This window comes from Lithobates pipiens, unplaced genomic scaffold (assembly GCF_037356315.1).
Source record: "Lithobates pipiens isolate NorthernLeopardFrog02 unplaced genomic scaffold, aLitPip1_a1.2 Scaffold_22, whole genome shotgun sequence".
Taxonomy (NCBI): domain Eukaryota; kingdom Metazoa; phylum Chordata; class Amphibia; order Anura; family Ranidae; genus Lithobates; species Lithobates pipiens.
In genome coordinates, this window is record NW_027507784.1 from 320,745,021 (window position 1) to 320,771,233 (window position 26,213).

A 26,213-nucleotide genomic window follows, 5' to 3' on the forward strand; every position below is an offset into this window, starting at 1 on the left:
TCTGGTCCTTCACTTCCTATAAAAAAAAAATATATATATATATATATATATATATATATATATATATATATATATATATATATATATATATATATATTTTAGTTCTACTTTAAGATCTGTATTCCTTCCATGCCCACCCGGTCATGACCAGTCATCTATAAAGTCATAATCCGACCATGTATTTCTGATCAGGAATCCTCAAATGGGATTACAGGATAAAATGAACAGGTTTTCATTTTAGCTCAGGTTGTAGTAGAATGTTTTGTGTGGTTGAATAACGAAGCATTTATTCACTTTGCCCTTCAAGATTTGGCAGCTGCAGTGTCGGAGTTTGATAGTTCCAGGTAAATATTTAAACAAACCATAATGAGTGTTCCCAAAGCCAGTAGCAAATTTCCACGAGTGCCGACGAGGTCAGCGTCACAGGCTCTGAGCCTTTATCTGCTGCCCCCCGTGTTTACCTCCCTCCTCTGAGGCTTCTACCAGTTCTCCAGACTGACCCTACTCTTCCTCCTCTCACTATGAGGTGGGTCCACCTTCTACTGCTCGGCCTTTTCTCCTCCTGCTATGTACTAGCTGAAGACTCCAAAAATGACCCTTCTGCTGAGTCCTCCGAGACATCTAGCGAGGAAAAGAGTGATGACATTCTAGAAGAGGACAATGTGCTGGTCCTGAATGCCAAGAACTTCAACAATGCTCTGCAGACCTACAAGTATCTTTTAGTTGAATTTTGTAAGTATCAAGAAGTCATCTTTCCTTATAATCCTTCATGCTACTGGCATCATTTTCATCTTCTGCATTGCATTACCAAATTCCTGAAATATTGACCCTGAATGGCAACTAGATTCCAGGTTTAGGTTTTCGTACAGAGCCTGTGTAATCACTGTCCTGGGACGCACTGCCACTGCCTACAACTGCCCATTGAGATGCCTATGATGAGGAGGTTGCATAAAGACATGCATGTGCATAGATAATGTGCATCTGGACCATATGTCTGTCCAGATACTTTAGGATACCCTCACATCTTCTAATTCATCTCAGTAGGCATCTGTACAAAGGTGGCAGCGGGTCCCGGGAGAGTGATTACGCAGACTCTGTGTGCTGCATGAAGTCGTACTATTGTCCAAACAAAGAAGCTTTGGATTCTATTTTGTCTCTATAGGTAAGTAATGGCGAACCTTGGCACCACAGAGGTTTTGAAACTACATTTCCCATGATGCTCATGCCCTCTGCAGTGTAGTTGAGCATCATGGGAAATGTAGTTCCAAAACATCTGGGGTGCCAAGGTTCACCATCACTGCTATAGGTCAACCAACTTTCCTCTGCCTTACTACACAAAGCTCCAAAATATTTCTCTCTAGGTCCCCTTGTCCATATAATGAGTTTGATCTACTAAAAGAGTAGAGCATGTTCGCTTTCAAAGTGAATTTTCATTTACTTGGTGAATGTAAAGGATACCCAATCATGCAAGAAAGAAAAATAATTTTTGCTTGCACGTAATTGGATAGTTGAAATCGGCACAACTTCACCTTATTCACTATGTGAAGTAAAAAAAAATGACTTTGCAAATGGAAAAAACACCAAGCACCCAATCATGTGCAAGAGAAGAAAGTTTTTTCTTTTTTTTTGGGAGTTTTTTTATGTTTCTTTTTTGCTTGCACTTGCTAACTGAAGTCACCACTACTTCTCCTCCTTCACTTAGCTAAGTGATTTTTCTCTTTGCAAAGTGATTTTTTACTTCACTTGGTGAATGATGTTAAGTTGTGCTGACTTCGATCATCCAATCATGTGCAAGCAAAAATCTATTTTTTTTTTCTGTTTTGCTTGCACATGATTGGGTATTTCCATTCATTTTAACCTTTATTCCTTCATAAGTAAAACACTTATTAAGTATAGTATAAGTATATAATCACTTTGCATAGAGAAAAATCACTTAGCTCTATGAATGGGGTGGAACAAAGTGTACAAATACTTTGAAAATACCCAAACATGTGCATAAAAAAATGTTAAAACATGGTTTTGCTTGCACCATGAATGGATGGTTGATGCAAGAAAAAAAAAAATCTAGTTTTTTTTTTTTTTTTACTTGCACATGATTGGACAATTCACTAAGCTAAGTACAAATTCAATTTGCAAAGAGAACGCGTACACACCATCGCAATTCTCATTGGAAAAAGCTCTGATGGTTTTCCCCGATGGAATTCCGACGGGATTTTGCTCAAGCTGTCTTGCCTACCAAGAACGCGGTGACGTACAACACATACGGCGGGACTAGAAAAAGGAAGTTCAATAGCCAGTAGCCAATAGCTTCCGTCTCGTAGTTGAATCTGAGCATGCGTGAGTTTTTGCGTGACGGAATTGCATACACACGATCAGAATTTCCGAAAGAAAGTTTTTCCATCTGGAAAATTGAGAACATTCTCTAAATTTTTTGCTGGCGGAAATTCGGACAGCTAAATTCCGATGGAGCATACACACTGTCGCATTTTCCGATGAAAAGCTCTCTTCGGTCTTTTGCTGGCCGATATTCTGATTGTGTGTACGTGACATCAATATAGTGAACAAGGTGAAGTTGTGTTGACTTCAACCATCCAATCAAGTGCAAGCAAAAATCCTGTTTTTTTTTTTTTTTCCTTCTTGTTTTTGCTTGCACATGATTGGATAACTGAAGTCACCGCTGCTTCACCTCTTTTGCGAAGCTGAGTGATTTTTTTTCAATTTGTAAAGTGAATATTTACCTAGTGAATGAGGTGAAGTTGTTCTGACTTCAATCATTTAATCATGTGCAAGAAAAAAAAATTAAAAATCCATGTTTTATTTTGCTTGCACATGATTGGATATTTCCAGCGATCTTAATTTTGCTTGCACATTATTGGACAATTTAAGTCAACACAACTTCACCTCATTCACCTCATCCTCAAGTAAAAATTCACTTTGCGAAGAATTATCCATTATACAAGTTTTTCCTTTAGATTTTTCCAAACCCATATAATATGAGGTCAAACCTAAACACTTTCAATTTGTATACGATCGGGCAGGCCCTTGAACTACATAGTTGAAGGTAAATCTAAAGGAAATTGAACAAGACAATTGAATAATTTATCTTTAGGTTGATGAATGAAGTGGAACAAAGGGTGAAACCACTTTCAAAATACCCAATCATGTGCAAGGAAAAAAAAAAAAAAAAAAGTTTTGCTTGCACATGATTGGTTGATGCAAGCAAAAAAAAAAAAAGCAACCAGCATTTTCTTAATGGCAGCCTCTCATGGCGCGTACACACGATGGGAATTCCGTACAGAAAAAGACCAATGAGAGCTTTTCATCGGAAAATGCGACCGTGTGTATGTTCCATCGGAATTTAGCTGTCTGAATTTCCGCCAGCCAAAAATTGATAGCATGTTCTCAATTTTCCCAACGGAAAAACTTTCTTTCGGAAATTCCGATTGTGTGTATGCAATTCCGACACGCAAAAACTCATGCATGCTCAGATTCAACTACGAGACAGAATCTATTGGCTACTGGCTATTGAACTTCCTTTTTCTAGTCCCGTCTTACGTGTTGTACGTCACCGCGTTATAAACGATCGGAATTTGGTGTGACTGTGTGTAGGCAAGACAGCTTGAGCCGAATTCCGTCGGGAAAACCATCAGAGCTTTTTCCGACGAGAATTTCGATCATGTGTACGCAGCATCACACTTATGACGAGTGGAAATATACATCAAATTATTCCGAATGCCCTTTTTAGGAAAACGGTTATTTTGCATTTTGGCCACCTTTCCCAGCTTCAGAAATTGAGGCAATGCTTCCAACGATTCATATTTTCAGATGAGGTATCCAAATATAGAAGCATTTTCTTTAGAAGGATACGCAAACAAACAGAGTAAAAATGAATAATTTATTAAACATTTCATAGTACAAAAATTGCATGAGATCGATATATTGTCCAAATGTATTACAGACATAAATACATAAGGCTGACATGTAACATGCATGTATTTGTGCAGTTCATATTATGGAGGTAGAATGATATTTCCTATAAATGCATTGATAGAGCTTAAAATTATGTATCCAATTAGAAGGAGTTCCTCTTCAGGCAAAGTTTAAACAAAAAAAAAATCTGTGGGAAGCTGCCAGGTGAGCGACATTCTATGAAGGCCAATTCCCGGCCCCAACCCCCCAACCTCAGGTGTACATTTTCCCAGCAGTGACATAACATCAGTATAGGGTTTTGCTTGCAGAATTCTCTATACGTTTCTAAAGCTCGGACAGCCTTGAGAAGAGCCATTCTCTGCCTGGGTTTTGTTTCTTTACATGTTTTTAGGGGCTCTTTGACCTGTGCTTTATTGACCTCCCATCTGATGGTGTCTGCAGAGTTTATGGGCCAATGTCACTTGAAGGAGCCAGCAGCATGACGCCAATGATACTTTTTTATCTGTCTGTATTGGGGTATTCTGACCATCAGTGTAAGGGCAGCATTTTCCCTACTGGCCAATCAATCTAAAGAACATTCTTTCCACTGACCACCAATGTAAGGGACATTCTTTCCACTGATCACCAATGTAAGGAGCATTCCTCCCAGTGACCACCAATGTAAGGAGCATTCTTCCCACTGATCACCAATGTAAGGGACATTTCTCCCACTGACCACCAATGTAAGGAGCATTCTTCCCACTGATCACCAATGTAAGGAGCATTCTTCCCACTGATCACCAATGTAAGGGACATTCCTCCCACTGATCACCAATGTAAGGGACATTTCTCCCACTGACCACCAATGTAAGGAGCATTCTTCCCACTGATCACCAATGTAAGGGACATTCCTCCCACTGATCACCAATGTAAGGGACATTTCTCCCACTGACCACCAATGTAAGGAGCATTCTACCCACTGATCACCAATGTAAGGGGCATTCTTCCCACTGATCACCAATGTAAGGGGCATTCTTCTCACTGATTACCAATGTAAGGAGCATTCTTCCCACTGATCACCAATGTAAGGGGCATTCTTCCCACTGATCACCAATGTAAGGGGCATTCTTCTCACTGATTACCAATGTAAGGAGCATTCTTCCCACTGATCACCAATGTAAGGGGCATTCTTCCCACTGATCACCAATGTAAGGGGCATTCTTCCCACTGATCACCAATGTAAGGGGCATTCTTCTCACTGACCACCAATGTAAGGAGCATTCTACCCACTGATCACCAATGTAAGGAGCATTCTTCCCACTGATCACCAATGTAAGGGGCATTCTTCCCACTGATCACCAATGTAAGGGGCATTCTTCTCACTGATTACCAATGTAAGGAGCATTCTTCCCACTGATCACCAATGTAAGGGGCATTCTTCCCACTGATCACCAATGTAAGGGGCATTCTTCCCACTGATCACCAATGTAAGGGACATTCCTCCCACTGATCACCAATGTAAGGGACATTTCTCCCACTGACCACCAATGTAAGGAGCATTCTTCCCACTGATCACCAATGTAAGGAGCATTCTTCCCACTGATCACCAATGTAAGGAGCATTCTTCCCACTGACCACCAATGTAAGGGGCATTCTTCTCACTGATCACCAATGTAAGGAGCATTCTTCCCACTGATCACCAATGTAAGGGGCATTCTTCTCACTGATCACCAATGTAAGGAGCATTCTTCCCACTGACCACCAATGTAAAGGGCATTCTTCTCACTGATTACCAATGTAAGGAGCATTCTTCCCACTGATCACCAATGTAAGGGACATTCTTCTCACTGATTACCAATGTAAGGAGCATTCTTCCCACTGATCACCAATGTAAGGAGCATTCTTCCCACTGATCACCAATGTAAGGAGCATTCTTCCCACTGATCACCAATGTAAGGAACATTCTTCCCACTGATCACCAATGTAAGGGGCATTCTTCCCACTGATCACCAATGTAAGGAGCATTCTTCCCACTGATTACCAATGTAAGGAGCATTCTTTATACTGACCACCAATGTAAGGGGCATTCTTCCCACTGATCACCAATGTAAGGAGCATTCTTCCCACTGATCACCAATGTAAGGAGCATTCTTCCCACTGATCACCAATGTAAGGGACATTCTTCTCACTGATTACCAATGTAAGGAGCATTCTTCCCACTGATCACCAATGTAAGGAGCATTCTTCCCACTGATCACCAATGTAAGGGGCATTCTTCCCACTGATCACCAATGTAAGGGGCATTCTTCCCACTGATCACCAATGTAAAGGACATTCCTCCCACTGATCACCAATGTAAGGAGCATTCTTCCCACTGATCACCAATGTAAGGAGCATTCTTCCCACTGGTCACCAATGTAAGGGACATTCCTCCCACTGATCACCAATGTAAGGGACATTTCTCCCACTGACCACCAATGTAAGGAGCATTCTTCCCACTGATCACCAATGTAAGGAGCATTCTTCCCACTGATCACCAATGTAAGGAGCATTCTTCCCACTGACCACCAATGTAAGGGGCATTCTTCTCACTGATCACCAATGTAAGGAGCATTCTTCCCACTGATCACCAATGTAAGGGACATTCTTCTCACTGATTACCAATGTAAGGGGCATTCTTCTCACTGATTACCAATGTAAGAAGCATTCTTCCCACTGATCACCAATGTAAGGGACATTCTTCTCACTGATTACCAATGTAAGGGGCATTCTTCTCACTGATCACCAATGTAAGGAGCATTCTTCCCACTGACCACCAATGTAAAGGGCATTCTTCTCACTGATTACCAATGTAAGGAGCATTCTTCCCACTGATCACAAATGTAAGGGACATTCTTCTCACTGATTACCAATGTAAGGAGCATTCTTCCCACTGATCACCAATGTAAGGAGCATTCTTCCCACTGATCACCAATGTAAGGAGCATTCTTCCCACTGATCACCAATGTAAGGAACATTCTTCCCACTGATCACCAATGTAAGGGGCATTCTTCCCACTGATCACCAATGTAAGGAGCATTCTTCCCACTGATTACCAATGTAAGGAGCATTCTTCCCACTGATCACCAATGTAAGGAGCATTCTTCCCACTGATCACCAATGTAAGGAGCATTCTTCCCACTGATCACCAATGTAAGGGACATTCTTCTCACTGATTACCAATGTAAGGAGCATTCTTCCCACTGATTACCAATGTAAGGAGCATTCTTCCCACTGATCACCAATGTAAGGAGCATTCTTCCCACTGATCACCAATGTAAGGAGCATTCTTCCCACTGATCACCAATGTAAGGAACATTCTTCCCACTGATCACCAATGTAAGGAGCATTCTTCCCACTGATCACCAATGTAAGGGGCATTCTTCCCACTGATCACCAATGTAAGGAGCATTCTTCCCACTGATCACCAATGTAAGGGGCATTCTTCCCACTGATCACCAATGTAAGGGGCATTCTTCCCACTGATCACCAATGTAAGGAGCATTCTTCCCACTGATCACCAATGTAAGGGGCATTCTTCCCACTGATCACCAATGTAAGGAGCATTCTTCCCACTGATCACCAATGTAAGGGGCATTCTTCCCACTGATCACCAATGTAAGGGGCATTCTTCCCACTGATCACCAATGTAAGGAGCATTCTTCCCACTGATCACCAATGTAAGGGGCATTCTTCCCACTGATCACCAATGTAAGGAGCATTCTTCCCACTGATCACCAATGTAAGGGGCATTCTTCCCACTGATCACCAATGTAAGGAGCATTCTTCCCACTGATCTCCAATGTAAGGAACATTCTTCCCACTGATCACCAATGTAAGGGGCATTCTTCTCACTGATTACCAATGTAAGGGGCATTCTTCCCACTGATCACCAATGTAAGGGGCATTCTTCCCACTGATCACCAATGTAAGGAGCATTCTTCCCACTGATCACCAATGTAAGGGGCATTCTTCTCACTGATCACCAATGTAAGGAGCATTCTTCCCACTGACCACCAATGTAAAGGGCATTCTTCTCACTGATCACCAATGTAAGGAGCATTCTTCCCACTGATCACCAATGTAAGGAGCATTCTTCCCACTGATCACCAATGTAAGGAGCATTCTTCCCACTGATCACCAATGTAAGGAGCATTCTTCCCACTGATCACCAATGTAAGGAGCATTCTTCCCACTGATCACCAATGTAAGGGGCATTCTTCCCACTGATCACCAATGTAAGGGGCATTCTTCCCACTGATTACCAATGTAAGGGGCATTCTTCCCACTGTGTAACCAATGTAAGGAGCATGCTTCCCACTGATCACCAATGTAAGGGGCATTCTTCCCACTGATCACCAATGTAAGGAGCATTCTTCCCACTGATCACCAATGTAAGGAGCATTCTTCCCACTGATCACCAATGTAAGGGGCATTCTTCCCACTGATCACCAATGTAAGGAGCATTCTTCCCACTGATCACCAATGTAAGGAACATTCTTCCCACTGATCACCAATGTAAGGATCATTCTTCCCACTGATCACCAATGTAAGGAGCATTCTTCCCACTGATCACCAATGTAAGGAGCATTCTTCCCACTGATCACCAATGTAAGGAACATTCTTCCCACTGATCACCAATGTAAGGAGCATTCTTCCCACTGATCACCAATGTAAGGGGCATTCTTCCCACTGATCACCAATGTAAGGAGCATTCTTCCCACTGATCACCAATGTAAGGAGCATTCTTCCCACTGATCACCAATGTAAGGAGCATTCTTCCCACTGATCACCAATGTAAGGGGCATTCTTCCCACTGATCACCAGTGTAAGGAGCATTCTTCTCACTGATCACCAATGTAAGGAACATTCTTCCCACTGATCACCAATGTAAGGAGCATTCTTCCCACTGATCACCAATGTAAGGGGCATTCTTCCCACTGATCACCAATGTAAGGAGCATTCTTCCCACTGATCACCAATGTAAGGAACATTCTTCCCACTGATCACCAATGTAAGGAGCATTCTTCCCACTGATCACCAATGTAAGGAGCATTCTTCCCACTGATCACCAATGTAAGGAACATTCTTCCCACTGATCACAAAAGTAATTATAAAGATTTCCTGCATTTGGATTCAGGTATATAAAAAAAAAGTGACTTTGTCATTAGCAGCCATCACATTGTTCCTTTCCTCCAACCTGCCCTACTGAAAGGGGTATGTACAATGTGGTTGTGTGGACAGTAGTGTGCAAAAGTTTTAGGTAGGTATAAAAAAATGCGTTAAATTAGGAACTTTTTCAGAAAAAGAAGTGTTAATAGTTTTTTTTTTTAAATCAATGTATAAAATTAAAAGTGAGCGAACAGAAGAGAAATTCAAACTGAATGAATATTTGGTGTGATCCCCCCCCTTTGCCTTCAAAACGGCATCAGTTTTGCTAGGTACACTTACACACAATTTTTGAAGCAACTCGGCAGGTAGGTTGTTCCAAACATCTCGGAGAACTAACCTCAGATCTTCTGTGGATGTCGGCTGCCTCAAATCCTTCTGTCTCTTCATGTAATCCCAGACAGACACTATGATGGTGAGATCGAGGCTCGGGGGAGTGGGGGGCAAACCATCACTTTCAGGACATTAGCTGTATGTTTGGGGTATAGCCCTGAATCTGGGGCCCATAGCCCCAGGTCTCTTACAGGGGCAGATTCAGGAGGGGCAACGGGGCAATGTGCCCCCCCCCCCCCCGAGAAAGTAGCAGGTGGGCAGGACAGTGAGTGGGCCTGGCGGGTCAGCGGATGGGCAGGACGGTGAGCAGATGGGCAAGCAGAGAGATGACATCATCTCTCACCGCCTGTCCTGCATCACTGCAGTTCTGCCCTCACTGTGCAGCCTTCGGAAGCAGAGAGATTACATCATCTCTCACTGCCCGCCCTCACTCTGGGACACCAAGAAGACAATCATTGGCAAGTGACAAACCGCATCATGTGGCCATGGACAATTCGCATCTGGTGGCAGGTGACGTGGCAAATGACAAGCTGTATCTGAAGACGGTGACCTGACAATCCGCATCTGGTGGCAGGTGACGTGACAAGCTGCATTTGGTGGTAAGTGACAAGCTGCATCTGGTGGCATGTGAACTGTGGCAAGTGACACGCTCAGGGCTCCCACTGCATTATGGTGACTTGAACTATTTAATTTTATATTACAATATAACAGAAATAAGGCGCCTCAATCTTCTTGACACCTTAACAACCATGGTGATGAGGGGGACTCTGGGAACCCTGATGTAAGTGGGGGGGCTCTCTGGGGACCCTGATGTAAGTGGGGGGCTCTCTTTTGTAGACTTAGCAATGCCCCTCCTTGCTGCAGAATAAATTTGGGGCCCATTACACACCTCTCTGATGATATGGCGTGATCGATAAGTAAATATATAAATGCGCTCCTCTGAACCGGAAACCAGAAGTCCGATACAGGTACTGATGTCATCTGTGGTGGACCATGCACCAATGTGTTTCGTCCGCGTTGACATCTTCAGGAGGCAGTGCTCACTATCTTACTGCATGTGGTGAGCGAAGAAGGAACTTTGAAGGTGGATGGCATAATTTACAGTATCTCACAAAAGTGAGTACGCGCCTCACATTTATGTAAATATTTTATTCTATCTTTTCATGTGACAACACTGAAGAAATGACACTTTGCTACAATGTAAAGTAGTGAGTGTACAGCTTGTATAACAGTGTAAATTTGCTGTCCTCTCAAAATAACTCAACACACAGCCATTAATGTCTAAACCACTGGCAAGATAAGTGAGTACACCCCTAAGTGAAAATGTCCAAATTGGGCCCAATTAGCCATTTTCCCTCCCCGGTGTCATGTGGCTCGTTAGTGTTACAAGGTCTCAGGTGTGTTAAATTTGGTGTTATCGCTCTCACTCTCTCATACTGGTCACTGGAAGTTCAACGTGGCACCACTTACCTGTCCTGGTGTCCAGCAATGTCGGCACCGCAGCTGATGTTTCCATCAGCTGTCGGGTGCATGCCACCTCCATTGCGAGTAAGGGAACCCGGCAGTGAAGCGTCCGCTCCTCTCTCCTACGGTGGCTGGGGAAAGAGGAGGGAGCCTGGTCGGTGACGTCAATACCTGCGGCTCCCAAAGGGGAAACAGGATACCTGTGAAAGACAGGTATCCTGCCCCCCCCCCCCCCCACACACAAAAAGGTGCCAAATGTGGCACTGGAGAGGGGGAGGAGTATAACGAGCGGAAGTTCCACTTTTGGGTGCAACTCTGCTTTAATGCTTCCTTTAGCACTCTGATGAAGGGAGAGTTTTGACCCCTGAAACACATTGGATTTCTCTGCAATAAAGACACACTGGAATTACAATAGATCTGGGGGCGCTCTCATCCATTCTACATTCTGTGGACCCCGGTTGACAGAGAGCTGCCTCTAAAAGTTGGATTTCCATCCCTTTTCTCTTCTACCTTTGGGTCCATCACCCTACCAACACGGCTTTTGTATGCCATTCAAAGGGACCCTATGACTAAGCCCTGGTGGGCAGGGGGTGAAATGCATCAGTGTGTATGGTTTGGTAGAGATGTGTAGGCTGAGGCTGCACTTTATCATTTATTTACCTGGGCAGGTCGGGAGTGGCGATCCTTTCCTCTTAACACTTGTTACCACAACTCATGGAAATGCACTTGCTCCATGTGTGGTGTCACTAAGTGTTAATGGTTGGGCCCATAGGGGTGCACAGTAGCTGCGGGAGAGCAGAGGAGGGAAGCCAGCAGCACTATGGTGGGGGGGCGCAATGCGGGGTAAAACCCGGGCAGGAGGCGGAATTGGCACCACACAGAGTGATTAGGGTGTCCCCTTAAAATATATAGAAAAATCAAATTTTTTCCTTAGTTTAGGCCGATATGTATTCTTCTACATATTTATGGTGAAAAAAAAATTGCAATAAAGGCACATTGGTTTGCGCAAAATGATAGCGTCTACAAAATAGGGGATAGTTTTATGGTTTTAATTATACATTTTTTTTTTTTTTTTACTAGTAATGGTGGCGATCTGCGATTTTTATCGGATTGCGACATTATGGCGGATACATCGGACATTTTTGACACTATTTTGGGACCATTGTCATTTATACAGCGATCAGTGCTATAAATAGCCACTGATTTACTGTATAAATGACACTGGCAGGGAAGGGCTTAAACACTAGGGGGAGAGCAAGGGGTTAAGTGTGTCCTAGGGAGTGATTTTTAACTGTGGGGGGGATGGGCTACCACTGATATGACAGCGATCATTGCTCCTGATGACAGGGAGTAGTGATCTCTGTCATGTCACTAGGCAGAACGGGGAAATGCCTTGTTTACATCTCCCTGTTCTGCCGCTCCGTCTCACGATCGCGCGCCGCCAGCGAACATTGAGTTTGCAGGACCCGCGGGCACGCTCCCACAGCGTGCGCAAGGTGCCAAATTCAAAGGGACATACAGGTAGGCCCATTTGCCTGTGAGACAATCTGCCGACGTATATGTGTGTGCGGCGGTCAGCTAGTGGTTAAACTGTGTTTACTATGCTTTAGTTTGTGAATGAACAGGAAGCCGCTCAGCACAGAGAACTTCCCATTCATTCACTGTCCAGTGCAGTTGAGGCTGCAGAGAAAGGCATGTGTGTTTGAGTTTTGGGGTGTACACCCTGAAGCAATAGGCCTCACACACACACCTATGGTAGGGCCCAAAGTAGAACACACCATAAGGCATTTACCATGCATGGTTGGGCACTGCATTGCAAGAGCCATAAGCTTTTTTCATCTGCTGTGGTGCATTAGTGGATCATTCGTAATGAACAAGCTGCCTTAACGCAATGTAGGTTAATGTGTACCATAACGAGTGCGCATTATTGCACTGAAATGGGGAACTTGCATGTGAATGGGCCCCCAAGCTCTGCCAGATATTAAATGCTTTCTGTGACCCCGGTTTAAGAGATTTCCCTTCACTTTCTGTGTAGTCATCTGGACAGGAAGTGAGCAGAGTCTCTACAAGAGAACACAGAGGTCAATAAATGCATGTTTTTAGAGTGCTGCAAGCTTTATTGCATACCTCCCAACTGTCCCTGATTTCGAGGGACTGTTCATGATTTGGAGCAATGTCCCTTTGCCTATCATTCCTCCTCATTTGTCCCTCATTTTGGTCTGATCTATATAGATGTATATAAAATGTACTTTTTATCTATCAAAAAGTGTTTCCCAGTGCTAAACCTTTCACCTGATTTCTAAATTGCTGCTTTTGTAAATTCCAAAGGCCAAAATAAAGGAATAGTAGTGGTAAAAAAAAAAACACTCATGGGTTTAACCACTTGCTTACTGGGCACTTAAACCCCCCTCAGTCCCAGACCAATTTTCAGCTTTCAGCGCTGATACACTTTGAATGACAATTGCGCGGGCATACAACACTGTACCCAAATGAAATTTTTATCATTTTTTTCCCACAAATAGAGCTTTCTTTTGGTGGTATTTAGTTACAGCTCGGAGTTTTATTTTTTGCTAAACAAACAAAAAAAATGCAAAAAAATAAAAAAAATAAATCATGTTTTAAAATTTTGCAAACGGGTCATTTTTCTCCTTCATTGAAGTGCGCTGATTAGGCGGCACTGATAGGCTGCATTGGTGGGCACTGATGGGCTGCATTGGTGGGCACTGATAGGCTGCACTGGTGGGCACTGATAGGCATAGTTAAGGCGGCACTAATAGGCACAGATAAGGCAGCACTGATGGGCACAGATAAGATGGCACGGATGGGTGGCACGAATGGGCACTGATAGGTACCACTGATAGATGGGACTGATGGGCACTGATAGGTGGCACTGCTGGGCACTGATGGGTGGCACTGCTGGGCACTGATGGGCGGCACTGGGGTGCAGCACCTTTGAGGCAGATTGTGGGCACTGTGGGTGGCACTGCTGGGTGGCACTGTGGGCACTGCTGGGTGGCACTGTGGGCACTGCTGGGTGGCACTATGGGCACTGCTGGGTGGCACTGACGGGGGCACTTACTTTTTATTAGGGTGGCACTGCAGGGGGCAGGTGGGCACTGGCAGGGGGCAGGTGGGCGCTTGCATTGCTGGCCGTGATCGGGACTGATGTCCCGATCACGGCCGCCGGTGATCGGCTTTTTTTTTTCTCCTCGCGCTATCAGCGCGAGGAGGAATACTAGCCGATTACCGGCTCCGTTATGTCACCTGATCAGCTGTCATTGGCTGACAGCTGATCACGTGATAAGGGGTCGGGATCGACCCCTTGCACGGATCGGTGATCAGGCGAGTCTCATGGACTCGCCGATCACAGGGCGCGCAGGCCGCTCGTACACGGGACTACGTCAATAGACGTAGTCCCGGAAAAGGAGATCCGCGCTGTAGCCGTCATTTGGCTATAGCGTGGATCTCAAGTGGTTAACCAATCGTATTTATTTTTTTGTACAATTCTCCTTTAAGGGGTGTGGCAAGGGGTGTGTCCTATGCCTGCATACTTTTGCTGATAGGTGTCCCTCATTCCCATCTCAGAAATTTGGGTGGTATGATTATTGTCATTATTATTGTACACATTCCACATGGTGTGTTGAATACTGTCCCCCGACGGATAGTGTCCGCCCTGTTCTGCGCTTGCGCAGTACGGAAGACAAGGAGACGCCGAAGGTCTCCGAAGATGAACGGCGCCTGCGCAGTGAGTCCAGGTTCAAGCCCCACCATCCAAGTGGACATAGAGTTAGAATAAAAAATTGGCAAGCAAAGTGAGGCCGTGCCCGAAGCGTGGCGAGGGGCCCTTTTACTAAGCGCTACCGTATGTCCACTTGGATGGTGGGGCTTGAACCTGGACTCAGTGCGCAGGCGCCGTTCCTCTTTGGAGACTTTCAGAGTCTCCTTGTCTTCTGTACTGTGCAAGCGCTGCGCCTGCGCAGTACAGGGCAGACACTATTCGATTAGATTAGACTCCACACTCCATAATCACATCCTGAGGCTGAGGCTGGCTTCACTTGTCTCTTAAGCAAATAATTATGCCAATAACAGGAACACACTGCAATGCAACATGAAATTCTTCCTTTATTAAAACAGCCAGCTTTGAGAAAGCGCTCCACCTAGAGTGAAACGCGGCGGAGAACATTCTGTTCCTGCTTTCTATTTTAATGAAGGAAAAATATAATTTTCCACCTCCATCATGTGTGGTGTTCCTGCTGTTGGTAGAAAGAAATTGTTATTACTGTTTGTGACCCAGCTGGAGACATTTGCTTTCCCTTTCCCTTCTAATGTGGTCACCAAGACAGGAAGTTGAGGTAAATCTTCCCAGTGGGGAGGGGACCAGACGCCAAGGGTTTGTGACTCTTCCCAGGTCAATCCAATACTAGAACAAAAAGTGGCCATTGAAGGGTGGAGAGATATTTCCTTAATTTTAAATTGGCTGTAGAGTGACTGGGAATCCACCATGGTCTCTTCATATTGCGTCCATCATGTAACAGGTCATTCAGATCTAAGCCTTGGCCTGCATTTTAGCTCTTGGTCATATTAAGTCAAGTCAAACTTTATTGTCATTCTACTACACGTAAGAACGTACATACAGGCTTTAAGAAAGGGAGCCTTCACACCTTAGGGGTCTATTTTTAAAACATTTGCTACACGAATGTCAGAAGCATTCATGCAAGCTGAACAAAATACACTATATTACCAAAAGTATTGGGACACCTGCCTTTACACGCACATGAACTTTAATGGCATACCAGTTTTAGTCCGTAGGGTTCAAAATTGAGTTGTTCCACCCTTTGCAGCTATAACAGCTTCAACTCTTCTGGGAAGGCTGTCCACAAGGTTTAGGAGTGTGTCTATGGGAATGTTTGACCATTCTTCCAGAAGTAAATTTGTGAGGTCAGGCACTGATGTTGGACCAGAAGGCCTGGCTTGCAGTCTCCGCTCTAATTCACCCCAAAGGTGTTCTATTGGGTTGAGGTCTGTGCAGGCCAGTCATGTTCCTCCACCCCAAACTCGCTCCTCCATGTCTTTATGGACCTTGCTTTGTGCACTGGTGGCAGGAACAGGAAGGGGCCATCCCCAAACTGTTCCCACAAAGTTGGGAGCATGACATTTTTCAAAATGTTTTGGTATGGTAACAAATTTAGAGTTTCCTTCACTGGAACTAAGGGGCCAAGCCCAACCCCTGAAAAACATCCCCACACCATAACCCCCCCCCCCACCAAATGATTACAACCAGTGCACAAAGCAAGGTTCATAAAGACATGGATGAGCGAATTTGGGGTGGAGGAACTTGACTAGCCTACACAGAGTCCTGACCTCAACTCAACATTTTTGGGGTGAATTAGAGCAGAGACTGTAAGCCAGGCCTTCTTATCCAACATCAGTGCCTGACCTCACAAATGCTGTTCTGGAAGAACGGTCAAACATTCCCATAGACACACTCCTAAACTTTGTGGACGGCCTTCCCAGAAGAGTTGAAGCTGTTATAGCTGCAATGGGTGGGCCAACACAATATTGAACCCTAATACTTTTGACAATATAGTGTATTTAGAGGTTGAGTCTGGGCAGGACCAGCTCATAAAGTGAATGTGATTTGGGCGCACCTACCCAGAAAATGGGCTGACAAAATGAGAACCACAGGAGTCTCCTGGGATCTGGAGACATAATGTACATTGTTGTTATAGGGGCAGGAGCACCTTCCCAAGCTTCTATATGTGATCATCTATGTCTTATCAATTGCAGATGCACCATGGTGTGGCCACTGCCAGGAACTCGCCCCCAAGTACAGCCAGGCAGCAGAGGCCCTGAAGAATCAGACATCAGAGGCCCGGCTCGCCAAAGTGGACGCTACAGTGGAAAATGAATTGGGTGAAGAATTTGGAGTCAAGGGCTACCCCACCATCCTATTCTTTAAGGATGGAAACAGAACCAGTCGCATTGACTTTGGAGGTAATGGAACACTGCAGTGATATCACCACCTGGGAACTTTTGAAAATTGAAATTTCTGAGAATGGGGGCAGTGGTGGGTGGGGCTTATAGCAGCATAAGTACTGCAACAAATGGTGGGTGTCGCAAATATGCAGGAGTCTTAAAACTTGAGCATGGGTACAGAGCATATACACTATATTGTCAAAAGTATTGGGGCGCCTGCCTTTACACGCACGTGAACTTTAACGGCATCCCAGTCTTAGTCCGTAGGGTTCAACACTGATTCGGCCCAACCTTTGCAGCTATAACAGCTTCAACTCTTCTGGGAAGGCTGTCCACGAGGTTTAGGAGTGTGTCTATGGGAATGTTTCTCCATTCTTCCAGCATGACTGCCCACCAGTGCACAAAGCAAGGTCCATTAAGACATGGATGAGCGAGTTTGGGGTGGAGGAACTTGACTGGCCTGCACAGAGTACTGACCTCAACCTGGTAGAACACCATTGGGATGAATTAGAGAGACTGCGAGCCAGGCCTTCTCGTCCGAGATCAGTGCCTGACCTCACAAATGTGCTCCTGGCAGAATGGTCAAACATTCCCATAGCACACTCCTAAACCTTGTGGGCAGCCTTCCCACCAGAGTTGAAGCTGTTATAGCTGCAAAGGGTGGGCAAAAGCAATATTGAACCCTACAGACTAAGACTGGGATGCCATTAAAGTTCACGTGTGTGTAAAGGCTAGTGTCCCAATACTTTTGACAATATAGTGTAGATATTGCCACATTCATTATCTCTCCCCCAGTCAGACACAAGGAGCCCATGCCAGCACTACACAGTGCCCCTGGTGGGAACTGATCAGAGGACACCAGCGCTGCACATTTCCATCCATTGTATTCTGGATTGACATGCACTTCTGATTTCACCTCATAGGCCGAAGAGACACGGACGGAATCATCAAATGGATGCTGAGGAGAATGGAGTCCTCCATCATTACAATTGAAACGGCTGCTGAGGCAGAGGAGTTCATCAAGTCTCATGAGTATTCTGTTATCGCCTTCTTCCAGGTGGGTCATCCTGGGCATGTCTGTTTTGGGTGGAGTGACCAGTTTCAAGAAACCTACACAGAACGTGACGTTTCTCATTCTAAAAATGCTTGTTGCCTGGCGGTCCTCCTTGAATACTTTCAGGCAAAGTTTACAGAGAAGCATCTGACGTTTCTGATCTCCATGCTTGTTTAAGGTCAGCGACTTGGAAAGTATTGGGATTGGAGGATCACATACACAGCCAGACAACTAGCATTTTCCCTTAAAGTGGTTATAAACCCTTAGATATACTCGGTAAAATGACTGGCCTCAGATGATACACATTGATAAAACCAATCCTCCTACATACGTTGTACCCATCTATTTGCAGTCTTTTCTTCTCCACAGCCATTCAAAGTGCAGAATTTATACAGCTTGTGTGAACTTATAGATAACAGAGAGTGGGGAGCTGATGTCACACTGCAGAGCTCAGTGAGCTTATTGGAGGGAAAGGGACAGCCCTCCCCCTTCTCAAAAGAACAGAGCTGAGGCTGTCAATCACAGGTTGTGTGCTGAAGGTCCCTCCCCTGTCACCTCTTTAGCTCTTGTTGTCAAGAAAACTTTTCAGAAGTGACTGATGCAGGTAGCAGAGGAATGGAGTAGCAGAGAGAGATTACAGTTAGTGCTCTGGATTCAGGCTACTTCACACTATAGAGGGTTATGCTTTGTTCATATTTCATGTCTGAGGTTTACAACCACTTTAAGAAAGATTTACTTGTGGAGTAACTTTAAGAAATCGATCTACATGTCATGAAGTGGATTCTGCTTCTCATTAGGACCCTGAAGACGCCGATGTGAAGATCTTTTATGACGTTGCAACCACCGCTGAGGATTTCACCTTTGCCATCACACATAAGAAAGAATTATTACAGAAGTACGGGGTCACTGAAGACACTGTCCTCTTCTTCACCAAGGTAAAATATTCTCTGTTTTTAATCAATTGCTGTCTGGGGCAATTTTTTAATTTTTCACACATGTTAAAATCCGCTTGAAAATGACTTAGAAAATCCCAAACATTATATATTTTCTGGTAAGCAGAGGCAGCTTAGTTGTTGAAATTGTTATGTGATATTTATGCAGTTGTTTACTGACTGGAATGGTACCAGCTGATTGGAGAAAAGCCAATGTAGCACCAATATTTAGAAAGGGGCAAAATACATCCCTGGGAATTACAGACCAGTTAGCCTAACATCAATAGTATGTAAGCTCTTGGAGGGGATGATAAGGGACTATATACAAGATTTTAGTAATGAGAACGGTATCATTAGCAGTAATCAGCATGGATTCATGAAGAAACCAATCTATTAACCTTCTATGAGGAGGTGAGTTGCCATCTAGATAAAGGATGGCCGGTAGACGTGGTGTATCTGGATTTTGCAAAACATCTGACACAGTTCCCCATAAACATTTACTGTACAAAGTAAGGTCCGTTGGTATGGACCATAGGGTGAGTACATGGATTGAAAACTGGCTACAAGGGCGAGTTCAGAGGGTGGTGATAAATGGGGAGTACTCAGAATGGTCAGGGGTTGGTAGTGGGGTCCCCCAGGGTTCTGTGCTGGGACCAATCCTGTTTCATTTGTTCATAAACGACCTGGAGGATGGGGTAAACAGCTCAATCTCTGTATTTGTGGACGATACTAAGCTAAGCAGGGCAATAACTTCCCCGCAGGATGTGGAAACCTTGCAAAAAGATCTGAACAAATGAATGGTGTGGGGAACTACATGGCAAATGAGGTTCAATGTAGAAAAATGTAAAATAATGCATTTGGGTTGCAAAAATATGAATGCAATCTATACACTAGGGGGAGAACCTCTGGGGGAATCTAGGATGGAAAAGGACCTGGGGGTCCTAGTAGATGATAGGCTCAGCAATGGCATGCAATGCCAAGCTGCTCCTAACAAAGCAAACAAAATATTGGCATTAAAAAGGGGATCAACTCCAGAGATAAAACGATAATTCTCCCGCTCTACAAGACTCTGGTCTGGCCGCACCTGGAATATGCTGTCCAGTCCTGGGCGCCAGTCCTCAGGAAGGATGTACTGGAAATGAAGCGAGTACAAAGAAGGGCAACAAAGCTAATAAAGGGTCTGGAGGATATTAGTTATGAGAAAAGTTTCGAGCACTGAACTTATTCTCTCTGGAGAAGAGACGCTTGAGAGGGGATATGATTTCAATGTACAAATACCGTACTGGTGACCCCACAATAGGGATAAAACATTCACGGAAGGGAGTTTAATGCCGCATACACACGACCGAACTTAAGTCCGGCAGACTTTCGACGGAGTTCTGACGGAGTTCTGACAGAGTTCTGACAGAGTTCTGACAGACTTTCCGAATGAACAGACTTGGCCACACTCAATCACACCAAAGTCCGACGGATTTGAACATGATGACGTACGACTGGACTAGAATAAGGAAGTTCATAGCCAGTAGCCAATAGCTGCCCTCGCGTCGGTTTTTGTCCGTCGGACTAGCACACACACGAGCGGATTTCTCGGTAGGAACTGGGTCCGGCGGAGTTCTGGCAGAAAAATTTGAAACATGTTCCATTTCTAAAGTCTGTCAGACTTTTGCAAATCAAAAGTCTGCTGCAGCCCACACACGATCGAATAGTCTGCCGGAATCATTCCGTCAGACTTTTGATGTTGAAAAGTCTGGTCGTGTGTACGCGGCATAACAAGACACGTGGCCACTCATTACAATTAGAAGAAAAGAGATCTAATCTTAAACTACATAGAGGGTTCTTTACTGTAAGAGCGGCAAGGATGTGGAATTCCCTTCCACAGGCGGTGGTCTCAGCGGGGAGCATTGATAGTTTAAAAAAACGATTAGATAAGCACCTGAACGACCACAACATACAGGGATATACAATGTAATACTGACATATAATCCGAGCAGACTGTGTTTTGTTTCATTCCGGGACACTGTATTGTCCCGGAATGAAGGTGCCCGGGACACGGGACAAAAATGTGAAATCAGGGACAATCCCAGGCAATCCGGGACACGTGGGCACCCTAATAATCACACACTTGGACTTGATGGACTTTTTTCAACCTCACCTACTATGTGTAACTATGTTTATCAAAAGTAAATTTTCTCTAAAAATTACACTAAAATAATTTTAGTGCATGCAACTACAATATAATAGAAAATATAAAAGCGGATGTTGCGTCAAATAACAAGATACCAAATATGTCAAGATTGAAAACTCCATGAAATGGCCACAAACTACGATACCTACAATTTTTCATAGGTGACACTTCAAAAACCTTTACAGGTTATCAGTGTAGAGTTAAAGTAGAACTAAAGGCAAAACTTTTTTGTAGTTTTAGATAGAGTGGAGTGGGATTAGAACCCCTGTCAGTTTTTATTGCAGTCTGTGGCTCCAGTGCAATTAAAGAGGAGCTGCACCTTTTAAAAAATATATTAAAAGTCAGCAGCTATAAATACTGCAGCTGCTGACTTTTAATAAATGGACACTCACTTGTCCCGGGGTACCTGGATTATACTGAAAGGTGCCAATTGTGGAACTGGAGGGGGGGGGGGGGGGGGTTCCGATGAGCTGACCTTCCACTTTAGGGCGGAGGTCCACTTTAAAGTAGAAGTCCACCTCAACACTAAAATCCCTGCATCTACAGACATCCGTGATCTAAGACTAAACTTTCTAACCCTGTAAAGAAGGAATCAGTATATATACCTTTTATGAAGCCGATCCGACCTGATCCCACGCTGAGCTGTCAGCTGCCGCTTTGCTGTAGAGGTGGGTGGAGAGGAGACAGCCGACAACGGACGCCGCAGAGTAATGCAGGGGGCACTATTGTGGGGGTGAGGGGAAAGGGGCAGAGGGCACTACTGTGGGGAAAAGGGGTTTATGTGAAGGGGACAGAGGAGACTTCTATGGGGGGGCTGGGCAGAGGGAAAGAAGACACTAAGCACTGTAAGCTGGCCCTTCAGATCGCATGTATCTGCGGCCGGCTGCACTCTGAATATCTCCTAAACTGTGAAAGGCTACAGGCTTACCTGTAGGTACAAGTGGCGTAACCGAGTTTACTACAACTTTAAGGTCCTAGTTAAGAAAATCTGTGAATGTAAAAAAAAAAAAGAAAATGTTTTTATTTATTTATGTGTTTATGTGTTGATTCACATACCAAAAATACCCCCCCCCCCATCTTTATTTTTATATTTTTTCTTTTTATGATCCCCTCTACACACACACACTATTAGATTTTCTGCAGTTTTTTGTCTTCCGATTTACCAAAACCATGTAGTGCAAGGGCCTGCCTGATTGCATACCAATTGAAACTCTTATGCCACGTATAGACGATCAGACATTCCGACAACAAAACCGTGGATTCTTTTTCCAACGGATGTTGGCTCAAACTCGTCCTTGCATACACACGGTCACATAAATGTTGGCGGAAATTCCGAACGTCAAGAAACGTGGTGACGTACGACGAGCCGAGAACAATGTAGTTCATTAGCCAGTGCGGCTCTTGTGCTTGATTCCGAGCATGCCTGGAATGTTGTGCGTCGGAATTCTGTACACATGATCGGAATTTCCAACCACAAGCTTTGTTGTCGGAAAATTTGAGAACCAGCCCTCAAACATTTGTTGTCGGAAATTCCAACAGCAAATGTCCGATGAAGCGTACACACGGTCGGATTTTCAGACAACAAGCTCACATCAAACATTTGTTGTTGGAAATCCGGACCGCGTGTACGAGGCATTAAGGTTTGACCTCGTATTTATGGTTTTGCTAAATCTGAAGACAAAAACTCTGCAGAAAATCTAATGGTGTGTTTGGGGCCTCATTGGAGGATTTTCCCCTCTGTTCCTGTTCCAGTGACAACTCAGATGGTCACTGGGACAAATAGAGGGGTCTAACACTTCCATACTCCATCCAAAGTTTGAAAAAATAAAGTTTTAGCTTCAAAATCATTAGGTTCATCTGCTGTCCGGTATTGCCGGGATTACATCGGAGGTACATGTAAGGAACTGGATTGTTTTGGGGATTTTGGTTGGCTGATGTTGTACAAATAAAATCCTTTGTTCTTTCAGGATGGTGAGAAATATGAATATAAATTGGACGAGGACCTCGGCTTGGACAAGGATGAGCTCTATCGATTTCTAATGGCAAACAGCATGGGTCTGGTGACAGAATACAGTGAACAGGTGTGTATTCTCTGATTCTTTTTAAAGAGTCTATCTGTATTAATTACTTGTAGATTCATCCAGTCCTTCCCAAACCAGCTGACAATCCCCTGGCTGAGACTTCTTGGGTCGGAAGTTGATTGTCAAGGACTGGATTAATCCTGCTGGCCGATCTCTTGTGTATACCCTTCCCCCACCCCCCATCTCCTATCCTCAAGATAGACCAGAGCCTTAGTTGCCTCCACCCTCCGTGAGACCAAACCTGCATGGTCATGTTTATAGAGGAACATCAATGGTCTGACCATTATGTCTGGTCCAACTCTTGTCTGAACAGGTTTTTATGCTATCATTCACAACAAGAGACCCAGATCAGTTTTTTCTGCATGTGAGTGGGCAGGCAGCTCACACAGAGCAGCATCTCTTCTACCGTTTTGATGATGTTTTTGGAAACTTGCTGTAAAACCTCCATACAACCCAATCACTACTTCCCTCTTCCAAGATATATTTTTTAACATGCAGGCTAACTAAGGGTGTAAGTGTAACACTTCCAGTAATATCTTATCTCTCAAAGAGATCACGGCATTCCCTCCGGTTATGCTTTCATCTGCTTTCCCCTCCAATAGCACGGTGCCATATTTTTTAGGCATTACCCAGAGTCAGACACTTTCAGGACTGAGATGCTACGGTAGCTCAGAGGTTCTGGCCATTTAACGTGGTCTCAGGCTCCGTGGGGGAACGAGAGAGCCCAGGAACCGCTGTGTTCCGAGAATGGGATGAGAAGTCCCCGTACTGCTGCTGGAACACAGCGCTGTATTTGGAGCGTACATTCAGGGGTCGCAGGGGTCACAATTGCGACCCAGCCCCATGCCCCAGGGGGCCTATGTTGTACCATGTACACCTGGATAGGAGGAGCGGCATATATAGGAACCGCTCCCCTCCAGTTACCTCCTGCAGCCTTTCAGCGGCTGTAAGAGGAAAATGAAGGGAATCGGTTCTTCTTCATGCTGTCCCTCCTATTCACCTCTTGCTGTTATCAGGCCCCCGTGTGATCCCCTGGCCCCCCACCCCTCATCCCCTGCAGCGTTGCTGTGTTCCCCCATCCCCTCTCAAGAAGGATGGAGCCATCTTTTTCAGGCATCACTCTGTGTCAGCTACTTCCAGGACTGAGATGCTTGCTCAGAGATGGCACATGTAAATGTATGGTGCCTGTGCAGTTTTTGGCTGTGTTCAAAAATGTCTGACACAGATCAGCCATTGTTGGGGCCCCTTACCTTGTAAGTTGCTACAAAGTTGTAATGTACTGTCTAATTGCTGAGGGAGAGAAGACAGAGGAAATGCTTCTTTCTGCCTGCAGCAGATTGATGACATCGTCTCAGCCTAGGCACAGTCACTCAACTAGAGCTCAAGAAATTCTTTACTAATGATAAGATAACCACATATTTCTCAGTCCAAGCTGTGGGTTGTATAAGCAGAGATGTTAGGATCATGACCCTACAGCCAATGGGCAAATCTCTCACCTAGCTCAGGGAACTTTTTACCCATCTATGGTTTTCTTTATAATACAAAGGTCTCCAGATATTCAGCTTTTACAAAGAAAACAGTAATGCCGCGTACACACGATCGGAATTTTGGTTGGAAAAAGCTCTGATGGTTTTCCCGACGGAATTCCGACAGGATTTTGCTCAAGCTGTCTTGCATAAACACGGTCACATCAAATTCCAACCGCCAAGAACGCTGTGACGTACAACACGTATGACGGGACTAGAAAAAGGAAGTTCAATACCCAGTAGCCAATAGCTTCCATCTCGTAGTTGAAGCATGCGCGAGTTTTTGCGTGGCGGAATTGCATACACACGATCGGAATTTGCGATAGAAAGTTTTTCCGTCTGAAAAATTGAGAACATACTATCAAATTTTTGCTGGCAGGAATTCGGCCAGCTAAATTCCGATGGAGCATACACACGCATTTTTTGATGAAAAGCTCTCATCCGTCTTTTGCTGGCCAAAATTCCGATCGTGTGTACGTGGCATAAGAGAATTAAAAATCGACTTAAAGTGTAACTCCACTATTGCGGGGGAAAATAGCAAATTAAATATTATATAGCATATACAATTGCTACACGAATCATGTTGTAATTGAATATTATTAAAAATGACCTTTCCTTATCAATCTGCAGCTCTGTAATTATCTGTAAAATACAATGCAATATGACTACATGGAGGTGTTCTGTACAAAGATGGTGTGAAGAACGCCTCACCCCCCCCCCACACACACACACACAGACACAAATGTAATTTCATGCGTCATGCGCCGTAGACATTGGGCACAGTCGCACTGAGCGTGCCGTTTATAGTTGCGATCATGCCGTCAGTGGTGGCACCAACACGCATGCACGGGAGTGACGTCATTGCGGCTTCAGCCAGTCACAAAGCTGGAGCCGCGATATTCCCGAAAGTCACTCCGGGTTAGATGGCGGCGTCAGAGGAGGTGAACGAGGGCCGATCTCAGGTAAGTAATTCATAATGAGCTAGTATGCTATGCATACTAGCTCATTATGCCTTTGTCTTACAGGGTGTATTTTTCTTTTTTTTTAAGAGGCTTTATTTCCTCTTTAAAGCGGAGGTCCGCCTTTTTTTTTTTTTTTTTTTAAGTCAGCAAGTACAAATACTGCAGCTGCTGACTTTTAATATATGGACACTTACCTGTCCAGGTCGTTCACGATGTCGGCACCTGAAGCCGATCTATCCCTCGGCTGTCAGGTGCTGTCTGGGTAAGGGAATCAGGAAGTGAAGCCTTGCGGTACTGCACTATCCCATTGGTCCCTGCTGTTTTATGGGACCCGTGTGTCTCCCAGATTACAGCGGGGTGGCGTAGATACCCACGAGTGGCTCAGGTATCTATGCCCGGAAGTGGGAGCAAAATACCTGTATTAGACAGATATCTGCTCCCCCCCGAAAGGTACCAAATGTGACACCGGAGAGGGGGAGGAACCGGAAATGCGGAAGTTCCATTTTTGGTTGTTTTTTTTTAACTTTAAAATGGCCCAATTCTCACTTCACATGGCGGGAGTTTGCGATTCTGTTAGCAATTT

General features: G+C 44.6%; 1 protein-coding gene across 1 annotated transcript in view; it reads left to right on the forward strand.

Annotated features, from left to right (window-relative positions):
* The first annotated feature begins 454 nt into the window (after positions 1-454).
* The window catches only part of PDIA2 (protein disulfide isomerase family A member 2), a 40,811-nt gene continuing 15,052 nt past the window's right edge, over positions 455-26,213 (forward strand). The window contains exons 1-5 of the mRNA XM_077449493.1: positions 455-732; positions 16,702-16,908; positions 17,814-17,947; positions 18,742-18,879; positions 23,029-23,142. Coding sequence (XP_077305619.1) covers positions 522-732; positions 16,702-16,908; positions 17,814-17,947; positions 18,742-18,879; positions 23,029-23,142 — 804 coding nt within the window. The 5' untranslated portion in view covers positions 455-521. The remainder of the gene's footprint in view (positions 733-16,701; positions 16,909-17,813; positions 17,948-18,741; positions 18,880-23,028; positions 23,143-26,213) is intronic.